Below are 14009 nucleotides of genomic sequence, written 5' to 3' on the forward strand. Positions count from 1 at the left end.
CCAGTTGCGACTTCAGTAGCGTCAAGTGAGAGCTCATTGGAGGGCAAGGTGGAAGTCGTGTTTTCTGATGAAAACTGGTTCCGTCTCAGTGCCAGTGATGGAGACCAGCTGAGGGCGTGCAACAAACTTGTTTGCGTGTTAGATACACTTGACCAGTACCTTCAGTAATGGTTGTGGTATCAACGTTCGATACCACGCTTGTTAGGGCTTGCAGTTATCGACCGCGGTCCGTAATAGATATCGCTGGACCCGCGAGTCGCAACCAGCGCCGCTCCGCGGCTTGTATCAAGTTTCCAGCGAGCTCTCGTCCACTCTTGCTCGGGACGTCAAGTAGTAAAGTAGCATAGCCGTCAGCTGATAGGAAGCAACCTCTAACAAGGCGCTTGGTAACGTATGGCCTAAGTGCGGCCTCAGTATCTGTTTATATGTACAACCATGTAAGTACAATATATATTATTTTTTACTAACGACTTCTGGTTATTTTAGTCGTTGCAGATCCAGACCATGCAGCCACCACCTTATCGACGTTACTGACAAACCTGCTGTGATTTATGTTTCTAGCACTGGCCCCCAGTCAACATTGGCGACGACTCGTTCGTCGTCATTATAACAATGGTCTTGGGTGAGATTTTGTATGACAGCAAGAACACTCTCGTGATTATACCACGCACTCTCACTGCATATTTGTCTGTCAGTCTGGTGATCCGCCCTGTTGTGCTACCATTCACGAGCACCATTCCAGGGGGTTTCCCAACAGGTTAACTGTCGCCCACACATCGCTGTTGCAAACAAACATACTCTACAGAGTGTCGTCATGTAGCCTTGGCGTGATCGATCACCAGGTCTGTCTCCAATTGAGAACATATAGGATATCGTCGGACGGCTACTTCAGCATCATGCGTAACCAACATTAACTGTTCCCATGCCGACTGACAAAGTGCAGCAGTCATGGAATTCCATCACAGAAACTGACATCTGTGAACATTTTTGCATTGTTCATGTACTAACATTTCAAAATTTCAATGGATCATGTTGCGGTCACATAATCTGTGATCTTGAAATGTTGATAACTTAAATATGTTACCTAAAGAAATGTATTCCCGAAATTTCATTACTTTACATTATTATTGGTGTTGCTGTATTTTCTGTCAGTATATGTATAACTCTCAAGTAATCACAGACTTTTGTGTGGGTTCAGATCAGGTGTGGAGGGGTACAGTCGAGCCGGCCTCGGTGGCCGAGCGGTTCTAGGCGCTACAATCTGGAACCGCGCGACTGCTACGGTCGCAGGTTCGAATCCTGCCTCGGGCATGGATGTGTGTGATGTCCTTAGGTTAGTTAGGTTTAATTAGTTCTAAGTTCTAGGGGACTGATGACCACAGATGTTAAGTCCCATAGTGCTCAGAGCCATTCTTGGGTACAGTCGATGTGTGATAGGGTCCCTCAGTATCGATCAATCTGGAAATGTACTCAGTGCTTGATATTGATGGTCAAGGCTTCAATTTATACGTACTGCGGTAGCTGTGCTACTGCATTATTCGTTTGTTGACACAGTATTTCTTAATACTTGCTTACAATTTTCATTTCACCTGACGTCGTTGTTTTCGTACAGTATTGTTATTTAATAATGTTTTTGTGCTACTTTTCTTTTAGTTAATGTTGTTTATTTCATTCGATTTTTCAATTTTTTTAAAAAAAATGTGTCCAACAATAAAGTTCGTGAGTTACTGAAAAACATTAATGAAGTATACTGTTTTAGTAAAAGTAACAGCGGTTTAGAAGGTGTCAGTGATGTTTAGCAGCCGTTCGGAAAGTGCCAGTGATTTTCTTGCTGGTACATTGATTGAAAGTGAAGACAGATTGTAAAATACACTGTATACTGAAGTGATTCCATCTGAAACCCTGCAGCGGCTACTGCATGCATTTACGGGGTGCCCAGACCGAAGCATATGCCGCCAGTATGATTTTCTACACTTGAATACTCCAGTTTAGTTTTCACTGCAGCTTTACTGCAACTAATTGTCACCAAAACAAAGTGGTTCAAATGGTTCTGAGCACTATGGTACTTAACATCTGAGGTCATCAGTCCCCAGAACTTAGAACTATTTAAACCTAACTAACCTAAAGACATCACACATATCCACCGTAGCGTTCGCGTATAAGAAGAGGTCATATGGTTCAAATGGCTCTGAGCACTATGCGACTTAACTGCTGAGGTCATCAGTCGCCTAGAACTGACAACTAATTAAACCTAACTAACCAAAGGACATCACACACATCCATGCCCAAGGCAGGATTCGAACCTGTGACCTTAGCGGTAGCTCGGTTCCAGACTGTAGCGCCTAGAACCGCACGGCCACTCCGGTCGGCAATGAGACGAGTGTCTGGCGCAGTTGTCAGATCGGTTACTTCTGCAATAATGGCATGTTATCAAGACTTAAGTGAGTTTGAACGTAGTGTAACATCGGCGCACGAGCTATGGGACACATCACCTCGGAGTTAGATATGAATGACCATTCCGCGAGTGTACCATGAGTATCAGGAATACAGTAAAACACCAAATCTCCGACATCGCTGCGGCATGCAAGAACGGGATCAATGACAACTGAAGAGAATCGTTCAAGGTCACAAAAGTGCAAACCTGCAAATTGCTGCAGATTTCAATGCTGGACGATCAACAAGTTTCAGCGTGCGAATCATTCAACGGAACATCATCGATTTGGGCTTTTGGAGTCGAAGTCCCACTCGTGTACCCTTGATGACTGCATGACACAAAGCTTTACACCGTGACTAGGACCGTCAACACCGACATTGGACTGTTGATGACAGGAAACATATTACTTGGTCGGCCGAGTCTCGTTTCAGATTGTATCGAGTGGATGGACGTGCACGGGTATGAAGACAACCTCAGGAATCCATAGACCCTGCATGTCATCAGGCAACTGTTGAAGCTGATAGTGGCTCTGTTATGTTGTGAGGGGTTTGCGGTTGGAGTGATACGGGACTACCAGTACGTCTAGCTACGACTCAGGCAGGTGACACATGCGTAAGAACTTGTTTGATCATATGCATCCATTCATGTCCACTGTGCATTCCGACGAACTTGGGCAATTCCAGCAAGACAATGCGATACCTCACACGTCCTTAACTGCTCCAGGAACACTCTTCTGAGTTTAAACACTTCCGCTGTCCACCAAACTACCCCCAGATGAACATAACTGACCATATTTGAGACGCCTTGCAACGAGCCCTTCAGAAGAGATCTCCATCCCCTAGTAGTCTTACGGATTTGTAGACAGCACTGCAGGATTCTTACTGACAATTCCCTCCATTACTACTTCAGACATTAGTCGAGTCCATACCACTTCATCTCGCGGCACTTCTGCTTGCTCTTGGGGACCCTACATGATAGGCAGATGTACCAGTTTGTTTTGCTCTTTTGTGTAAATCAGAATGTAAATGATCGTTTCTTCAAAATGGTGTATCTTGACCGGTAGCTTTGAAATTTTGACACTACGTGAACTCCTTACATCCTCCCGTCCTCTCTACTTGTGTCTACCTCCTCCTTCCCGATTTCCATGTCCATCTTCTCCCACACCTTCGTTCATCACCTGTCCCCCTTCTTTCTGACCATGAGCCATGTTTGTTTTATGAAGATTCAGATTCTGTAATACTATTCTAATAGTAAACGAGTAAGCCATAAATACAACGTTCCGGTTTAATAATAACAGTTCCACTAACTCTCTCTCTCTCTCTCTCTCTCTCTCTCTCTCTCTCTCTCTCTCTCTCTCTCTCTGTGTGTGTGTGTGTGTGTGTGTGTGTGTGTGTGTGTGTGTACATATATAGTAATACGCCTTTTATTTGCATTTGTGCACCGCCGCCGCCAGTGTCAGCCAGTTTGCCGTGACATACGGAGCTCAATCGCAGTCTTTAACACTGGTAGCATGCCGCGACAGCGTGGACGTGAACCGTATGTGCAGCTGACGGACTTTGAGCGAGGGCGTATAGTGGGCTTGCGGGAGGTCGGGTGGACGTACCTCCGAGTTGCTCAACACGTGGGGCGTGAGGTCTCCACAGTACATTGATGTTGTCGCCAGTGGTCGGCGGAAGGTGCACGTGCCCGTCGACCTGGGACCGGACCGCAGCGACGCACGGATGCACGCCAAGACCGTAGGATCCTACGCAGTGCCGTAGGGGACCGCACCGCCACTTCCCAGCAAATTAGGGACACTGTTGCTCCTGGGGTAACGGCGAGGACCATTCGCAACCGTCTCCATGAAGCTGGGCTACGGTCCCGCACACCGTTAGGCCGTCATCCGCTCACGCCCCAACATCGTGCAGCCCGCCTCCAGTGGTGTCGCGACAGGCGTGAATGGAGGGACTAATGGAGACGTGTCGTCTTCAGCGATGAGAGTCGCTTCTGGCTTGGTGCCAATGATGGTCGTATGCGTGTTTGGCGCCGTGCAGGTGAGCGGCACAATCAGGACTGCATACGACCGAGGCACACAGGGCCAACACCCGGCATCATGGTGTGGGGAGCGATCTCCTACACTGGCCGTACACCTCTGGTGATCGTCGAGGGGACACTGAATAGTGCACGGTACATCCAAACCGTCATCGAACCCATCGTTCTACCAATCCTAGACCGGCAAGGGAACTTGCTGTTCCAACAGGACAATGCACGTTCGCAAGTATCCCATGCCACCCAACGTGCTCTAGAAGGTGTAAGTCAACTACCCTGGCCAGCAAGATTTCCGGATCCCGGATCTGTCCCCCATTGAGCATGTTTGGGACTGGATGAAGCGTCGTCTCACGCGGTCTGCACGTCCAGCACGAACGGTGGTCCAACTAAGGCGCCAGGTGGAAATGGCATGGCAAGCCGTTCCACAGGACTACATCCAGCATCTCTACGATCGTCACCATGGGAGAATAGCAGCCTGCATTGCTGCGAAAGGTGTATATACACTGTACTAGTGCCGACATTGTGCATGCTCTGTTGCCTGTGTCTATGTGCCTGCGGTTCTGTCAGTGTGATCATGTGATGTATCTGACCCCAGGAAGGTGTCAATAAAGTTTCCCCTTCCTGGGACAATGAATTCACGGTGTTCTTATTTCAATTTCCAGGAGTATATATATATATATATATATATATATATATATATATATATATATATATATATATATATATATATATATATATTGTTAGTGTTTTTCGGCGCTGGTATCAGCAGAGATACTGAAGGACGGAAGATTCTTTAAATGGTTCAAAATGGCTCTGAGCACTATGGAACATAACATCTATGGTCATCAGTCCCCTAGCTGTTAGAACTACTTAAACCTAACTAAGCTAAGGACATCACACAACACCCAGTCATCACGAGTTTCTTTAAATGGTACCGTATACTTTTTATAACTGCATTCGCTAGCTCTTGAGGATACAATTACGGTTATATAGCATTTATTAATGCCGACCTTGAAATTTGTCGTAAAAAATTAGAAACATATCCTAGAATTTGAGAGCACTGTGCCCGGAATCAGCATTAGCGGTCCAGACACCGCCAAGAGCTCCCGTGCTACACTGCGTCAGAATGTCAACCCATTTGCGTGTGTGCTTGTCTGTTTTGCCGGCCGCTCATTTCTGCTTCAGTATTCGTTGCGTGCAGCCATGTACACCAATGAGGATAATTTGGATATGCTACTTTTATAAGGTGAGTCTACAATAAATGCTGTAAAAACACTACAGCGGTATGGCTATCTATCTAGAACGCATGTGTCCGGTGCACCAGGCAATTGGACGAATAATTAAGACGCTATTGCTGACAGCCTCCTTGAACGTCAAAAAGAGGGGAACAAAGAAGACTAAAAGTAACAGAGAACACGGAGAAGCTGTTCTGGCTACGACGCTAATGAATCCGCATTGGCAGACGAGTGTCATTCGCTTCTCGAGAAAATTTCCATCCCTATATTCTGCCGCTACATCAGGCACTCGGATACGTGATTTCGAACGTTGTACAGAATTTTGTCGGTAAGCCCTTCAGCAACTAGGAGCTGACCCTAAGTTTTCCCAACGTGTGCTGTTTACCGATGAAGCAACGTTTGCTATACACGCTAATGTAAATTTGCATAACATGCACTACTGGGCAGCCCAAAAAACACACTGGCTTCGTTCGATACAACATCAGCGGCCGTGGAGTGTAAAAGTATGGTGCTGAATCACAGGAAATTATTGTGAGACCTATCTTCATTTCAGGCGTTGTAGGTGGACATTCTTACGCACATTTTCTGATGAACATTCTGCCGATTCTTCTAATAGACGTACCACTGGATATTCTACAGTGTATGTAGCTGCAACAACGCGGTTGTCCATCTCACTCGCCCCGTTTTCCACGCAAATACTGAATGATAACCCTCCTGGACGTTGGACTGGGCCAAATTCTGTTGTTTAATTGCCTGCGAGGTCACCCGATTTGGCTCTTCGTGATTTCTTTCTTGGAGAGCATTCAAAGTAGCAGTCTATGACCAAGTCCCAACTACACCAGACGATATGTGTCCTCGAATCGCCAGTGCATGCTCTACCTTGTCATCATTGTAATTACATGCATTCATCGTCATTTCGAAAGGCGATTACAAATGTGCCGTTCAGTCTAAGGTCAACAGTTTCAACACAAGCTTAAAGAAAGGATAATTTTTTTTTGGAAGACAAAATTTATGTTATATGATTTGTGTGGTTACCAAATCATTTTTAGCAATTCGTTTATTTCATTTACGTGTGCACTAAATTGCACTGCAATGTCGAATAAGCCGACAAATTGTATTGCACGTAGCAGATAACAGTATCATTACGTGTTTACGTTCAGCATGAAATGACGTCTCGTTGAGGAGAGTGAGTATTTTTCGGTGTACAGGTGGTGACCAAAGTATTTTTAATAAAATGTTTAGTTCAACGAAGGTATCGTATTAATTTAGTGTAGTGTAGTTAGAAACAGCTGTCTGTAATATACCACTAAGAAGCACACAGCCATGTGCAGGAAACGATAGGTGAAATCTTCCTTCAAACATTTAGACGTTTAATACAGAAATTGCCTTTTTTCAGCGTATAAGACCTCTTAAATTTAGAAAAACGAACATATTTCTATGTTAAGGCTCAAGTAAATCTGGGAGGATACACAAATGTGAAACAGTTTTCCTAAATAGAGCTTATATTGCACTATGAGGGGTTGGGAGCAACAAAATGAATCAGCTTTGCGTGCAGCACTTCAGATTCTATAGCTCCTTGTAACAGTGCATCCTGGAAAAGTAGATGGAGAAAGCTCATGTATCACACTACCCAAACAGCTGATGGCCGAAAGCACAACAGCCGAACGTCAGTCAGTGTACGCTTTCATAGCCTGTACTGACATCACAGAACACTTGCGAGCTGATAAGCCGTGGTCAGTGCATAAATTTTCCCCTAACGGTTAATCACCGACTGTCGAGTGCGCAGCTCGTGATCTAGTGGCTAGCGTTGATCCTACCACTGGGTCCCGGGGTCCCGGGTTCGATTGCCGGCCGGGTTGGGTTTTTCTCTGCCCGGGGACTGGGGCGTCTGTGTTGTCCTCATCAGTTCATTGTCATCAGCATTCGTGATGGCTAGATTGGACTGTGTAAAAAAATTGGACTGTGTAACAACTGTGACTTTCTAGAGGTGCTGACAACCTCGCAGTTTGGCACCCCACAAACCAGACATGATCATCATCCGACTGCAGGAGATATCTTCAGAGGTAAAGCGGCGAACTGCAACCAAATCTCGAGGAAGTATCGAATGTATAGGCAGTGTAGAGGGCACCACAGTCCATCACATTACGTCAGCTACGATATTATCTCTAGTAATGTCAACATTAACGATTGAAAGTAATGATAGTCTCACAGTGCAACGTTGACATCCAAATCGATAAAAGTCGGCCAGCGATGCCCAAGTAAAGTTACGCATAGTGGCCGTTACATTCATAAAAATTCTGTCATCCCAGACAAAAAGTTTGTATGTTTAAAACCTTGGTAGAGTTGAACATCTACGGTCGACATTCAAGAAGAATCGTTGTTACAGCAAGGATATAGATCGAGCACATCACCCTAACGAGATAATCAGGATCAACGAGGAACAACGGCTGCACAAAGAGAAAAGTTTTCTTCCGTTCATTAGTAAGATTACAGGTTGAATTGGGGAAGGGTTGAGCAAGTATAGTGTGGAAACTATCTTTTGACCCACAAGGAACATAAAAATCTTCTTTTTTAAAAAAAATTACCATCGACCAACGATGTATAACATCCTAAGGCTACACCGGTGTATATAAAATTCCCTGTAGTTGTGAAATGGTTTACACAGGTACCACGAAAAGAAGTGTTAACACTCGTATGCTCGAAAACAAGAGGAATTTCCACCTGGGACATATGGATAAATCGGAAGTAGAGGAAAATTTTTACGAAGAAGGTGATGACGAAATAGAATGCAGTCGTCATACTGAAAACATCACATTATCATGCACTATTGAAATTTATAGAAACTGGAATAATTTTACAGAAAAGTGATAAATTAGATAAAATTTGGTAGCCATCGTAGCACCATAAAATTTACGATCGGTGATTTTCAGTCGAGAATGTCGGCATTACTAGTGTTATTCTTGTAGCCGACGTCATGTGGTGGAGTGTAGTGGCCTCAGCTTTGCCTATATATTCGGCGCTCCCTCGACTTCTGGTTGAAGTTCGCAGTTTTGTTTCTGACGATGTCCCTCGCAGTTGGAGATGAAACGTTAGGCAGAAGTTTTATGCTTCGACCAAGGCCTATCAACCCGCAAGTTTTTTTGTGAAATCGAACATCAATTCGTAGCTTTAGCCAAAATCTTACTCCGCCAGTGTATCAGTGATTTAGTTGCCACGAGATTGGTATAGTGGAAATTCACCTAGCCTCATATCGTGCTTTACGACACGATGTCATTAATGACGAAAGGGAGTGGAAAAACTGAGTCCCATCGGAACAGCATTTTCGGTGCTAACAGGTTTCACACTCCAATAAGTGAAGGACCTGTGTTGGTACTAGCTGGTTAGTCGTACACTCACCTGATCGCGTGAGGGCCATGAAGCAGGCTCCGAGGAAGAAGGTGTACCTCGCCCTGGCCTTGATGCGGTCCGTGATGGGAGGCACGGTGAGACGCGACACGAAGTCGCCGGCGGCCATCATGGTGAGGCAGAGCGCCGTGTCGGTCATCGACAGGCCCACGTGTCGCTGCAGGTAGAACGGCAGCAGCAGCGAGTAGTTGACAGTCGACGTCATCATGCACGCCGTACCCAGCAGCACGTTCAGGTACACACGGTTCCGCAGCAGGTCCAGGTCCATGAAGGCCACCACGCGCCGCCAGATCGGCTGCGGCTCTGCAGCAACACAAAAGATACTGTCAGATTCATCGAGACTTCGATGCTTTTCTGCGCCGTACATGTCTTGCTTAGGGCCTACTCCATCAAGTCCACCAATCCCCTTGCGTTATGACTGTGATTCTGCAACAACGCAAAAGATAGTTTCAGATTCTGCAGGTCGCTACAGCGCCTTTGTACAACCCACAGTAGGTCCTGGAATACCAAAACCGTTATAATTCTGCAACGATCAACACTGACATTTTATACGTTTCCCATACCGCACAACACTTTCGGATACAGAACAGTAGGTTCAGGTCCTTTAACACCGCTACGCACTTTCAAACGGTTGCAATTATGCAACAACCAAACAGTTTGTCAGAGATTCTACAGGTTTTTCTTTCGTTATAACGCTTTTTGAATGTCCCACAATAGGGCCAGTTTCACCAAGAACGCAACATGCCACCGAAATGGCTGCACTTCTGCAACCACGAGCAGATATTTTTGTATTGTTGTTGTTCACTCTTTATTAAGCTTTTTGATATATCATAGTAGGTTGAGTTCGATCAAAACACAATTCACCGTCGAAAACGCTGCCATTCCTTGACAACGCAAACGATAGTTTCATGTTCTAAAAGTATCCACTTTAACAGTCGTTCCATATGTCCCACATTAGAAACAGTTCCATAAAGGCCACAACCCTGTGACACATTGTCTCTAGTTCGGTAATAACTGAAAAATAACTATAACAAAGTCATTCATTCACTTAAGATTTTTTTTTTTTTTTTTTTTTTTTTTTTTTTTTTTTGTATCCCACAGCAAGTCTCTCGCAAATGGTTGACCAATAGCCACGATAGGATCATATAATCTCCACAGATAAGTGACAGGTTAGGCAAATACTTGACTAATAAAACCCATTACGTTAAAGAAGACGTCGAATATTCAATATTAACGACACAAATGTCATATGTGCCCCAAGGAAAAGTATAACCACGTTTAAAGTGCTCATCATATAAAAAAATCTTTTCACAGAGAAGATCTGCAGTACCATCATATTTTTGACTGATGATGCTATGGTCAACAGGAAAGTACCGTTGTTGAACGATAGCATTGAAGTGCAGAATTTCTTTGAGAAAATTTTCGTTTCACGTAATGAATAGAAGTCCTCTTTCAAAGTGGTTGGTTGCAAGTTAATGCCACAACACAGAGAAATTAGCCCATAGTATCCGATTAATGGTGTGCTTCTTGCGCAATTCGCATCGCCGAAGTGTTAAGGGTTAACACTAAGAAGCGATATAAAACGTGACGAAGACGTAAATTCAGTATTAGGGAATGCGAATAGAACGATGTGTCTGAAGGGTTCTAGGAAACTGCAATGCATCTGTAAAAGAAATTGCATCCAATACACTAATGATTCTGTTACATAGTTGTAGCGTTTGATTTCCTTATGAAGTTACGCAACTAGGATCGTAACAGTTGTGTGTAGCCCTTACGAAAGTGTAACAAAAATGCTCAGGGAACATAAATGGGACGTCATGGAAAATAGCGTAGTTATTACGAAAATACTTTGGGTATATTTAGAAAGCCAGTATTAGAAGAACACTGTGGGCTCATTCTGCTGCCACCATCGTACGCAGTACCTGATCAAAAGTAGCTGGACATTTGTTAATGGACATTTATATGGCTTGTGTCCACCCTTCGCCTTTTGAATACTTGGAGTCTGCTGGGGCCCATTCAATGAGGTATCTGGATGTCTGTGGTGGAATGGCAGTCCATTATTCCTCGAGAGCCAGAACTAGAGACGGTAGTGATTTGGAGGTGAAGGTGACGTCCGGTACAAAATCGACGTTCTAATTCATCACGCAGAAATCCCGTTGCGCTTAATTTCAAACAAATTGGGAAAAAAATAAAATATACCGTATATTGTGATTATGCGCATGAATTTCTCTTATGATTTTATACAACATGTGATGCAAACCGATGTATTCTGTACTTAAAGTAGCGCGATAGCCCAGTTAGGCATATACGTTCTGTGTACAGATTTATAGTGTTTCAGTTGCATATCGATACTTCGTCTTGCTTCAGAAATCTGAGTCGTGATTGAAAGAACGTAACGTTCTCATAGTGCGGTTGGTCAAAACTTATGTTTTATACGGTATCCTCAACATAGTAAGAAGGAATTCGCCATTGCGGTCGACCGCCATCTTTCCTGGTCCAGCAGAAGACGAAAAGATTATTGCTCTCTACATCAGAGAACTGAATCCCAACGCAGGCGCAGAAGGAAGGTATGTCTTTGCAGTTCCACTGCGATTCCAACCCTGGAGAAGGCAATTAGAAAAAGTCAACTGCATCGTAGGGAATAAAATTTACGAAATTTTCTGAAGTGTATAACCAACAGTATTTTGCAAGGGTCGTAAAAACGTCTTTGACCCAAGTGGGAAACGAAACATTTGTGTAGGAGCAGGAAATTACAATAAATTGTTTAGTAACGCATTACTTTTTAAACCTCGCGAATGGTTTCAACATCACTGTATCATAACATTCAACAGCGACGTGTACATAGTACCACAGTTTAAACATTTGATAAAGCTCTCTGATGTGACGTAGCTGATAACTCACATGCATTTACCGTCGTCATATATAATATAATTAATGAAATGGGTGAAATACGTTAGAATATTATAAGACAGTGCAATCCCCTTAAAAACCTCACTGATTCTTCAGTTGCCGGCCGGAGTGACAGTGCGGTTCTAGGCGCTACGGTTTGGAACCGAGAGACCTCTACGGTCGCAGGTTCGAATCCAGCCTCGGGCATGGCTGTGTGATGACCTTAGGTTAGTTAGGTTTAATTAGTTCTAAGTTCTAGGCGACTGATGACCTCAGAATTTATGTCGCATAGTCCTGAGAGCCATTTGATCCTTGAGTTGTTTGAAGAACTGACGGATAACCTGTAACAAAATAGCTTGTATCCACACTATTTAATAAATTTTATTTCATGATGTAGCTCACTGCTATTATTGTTATTTTTACTGTCACTGCCTTACTTGTTTTTGTCGACTGAGAGAGTATAAGTGATTCGAGTGTATGTGTTTGTTACTCCTTTTCTTCCTGTGATAGTCTCAATAACTAAATGGTAATTGGAGGAGAGACTGGAAATTAGTGCAGTCCAGTTGTTTGACTGGTGGAATAAAATAAGAGGTGATTAGTGCCCAAGATCACATAGACATTGATACTGGAATTATGATGTTTTAATGATGTGGTAACTAAAGGCGTCTGTTCTTAGTGAACAGAACCACCATTTAGAAAATGAATTAATTGTTTGATATGTGTTTATGAGAACGGATTATTCCCTTTCTAAACGCAAGCGAGTTGCTTCAGCAATAGGAGATCTCGATTGTTATTAACAACTTTTCAGCTAAATAACATTACTACAAAGAAACAGATACATTTTACGCTTTAATGAGTCGAATACACTCCTTTAAACTGCACGATGACGACATGACTCGACAAACTCTCCACATTTATTCTTCAAAATGTGCATTTCACAGTTTAATTGATGGATGTTTCTTGATAAGTCTCCTTCACATAATCCGATTCTACTGCAGCATGACCTCTTTGTCAATAATCTTTGACTTACCTCTGTGACTTGAAGAGCCCAGTTTATTATGAATTCCCATCCACAGCGGTCATTATAAATATTATTCAAACAGGATGAAGGCAACTGCAAAACTTTTCAGTGTTCGTCCTTTTTGGCTTTCTTGGCAGCACACCCAGCTGCGCCGTCCATTAAACGTGCATCTGCAAGTCTGCATAGAAAGTGGCGCTCTACCTTCAGAAATCAGTCAAGAACTGTAAACCACAGTAAAATAAAGCATGAATGCATCTCTAGTGGTTGTGTATGGTTCTTCAAAGTATTTACATCAGCGTCGTTGCCACAGGCAGTTCTTTTCTACGGAACGAGAATAGGTGACAAACACTTACGCCACTATACTGTTCGTTTAAGATTTCAAAGACCTACATTTTTAATTCCTCTGACGTTCGTACAGTCTTGATCGTAAAGATTTGGCTCAAACAGAGTAAACAATTTGTAATGTTTACACTTCTATTCATTTGGATCCCCATCTGAGATGCCGGCCACGGTGGTCTCGCGGTTCTAGGCGCGCAGTCCGGAACCGTGCGACTGCTACGGTCGCAGGTTCGAATCCTGCCTCGGGCATGGATGTGTGTGATATCCTTAGGTTAGTTAGGTTTAAGTAGTTCTAAGTTCTAGGGGACTAATGACCACAGCAGTTGAGTCTCATCGTGCTCAGAGCCATTTGAACCATTTGAACCATCTGAGATTCAAAGGTGAAGCCCGCCCTAGTCTGAGGAACAGACCACGAGAAAATACCACATTTCCATCCTAGGCAGATTCCTACATGTGTGTAGCGTGGACACGTCTGATGAGTTACTTACAGTCTGGCGAAGTGATTATGTTGCTCTGAATGTGTGGTAGCACCAAGGTGATGGCGATGGTTAATGGCTTTTCCGACGGACGCGAGGAGGAAAATCAAATTTCAGGAACAGTTTTTCGGTGTAATGTTCATACGCTAAGGACTTTGATCGATTTTGGTAGCCTGCTCAAA

At 43.8% G+C, this 14009-nt stretch overlaps 1 protein-coding gene across 1 annotated transcript in view; it reads right to left on the minus strand.

Moving 5' to 3' along the window:
• Positions 1 to 14009, minus strand: part of LOC126273046 (monocarboxylate transporter 2-like) — a 99232-nt gene that overhangs the window by 27672 nt on the left and 57551 nt on the right. Inside the window, exon 6 of the mRNA XM_049976442.1 lies at positions 9094 to 9405. Within this exon, the coding sequence (XP_049832399.1) occupies positions 9094 to 9405 (312 nt within the window). The remainder of the gene's footprint in view (positions 1 to 9093; positions 9406 to 14009) is intronic.

The sequence above is a fragment of the Schistocerca gregaria genome, chromosome 5, assembly GCF_023897955.1.
Source record: "Schistocerca gregaria isolate iqSchGreg1 chromosome 5, iqSchGreg1.2, whole genome shotgun sequence".
Classification (NCBI taxonomy): domain Eukaryota; kingdom Metazoa; phylum Arthropoda; class Insecta; order Orthoptera; family Acrididae; genus Schistocerca; species Schistocerca gregaria.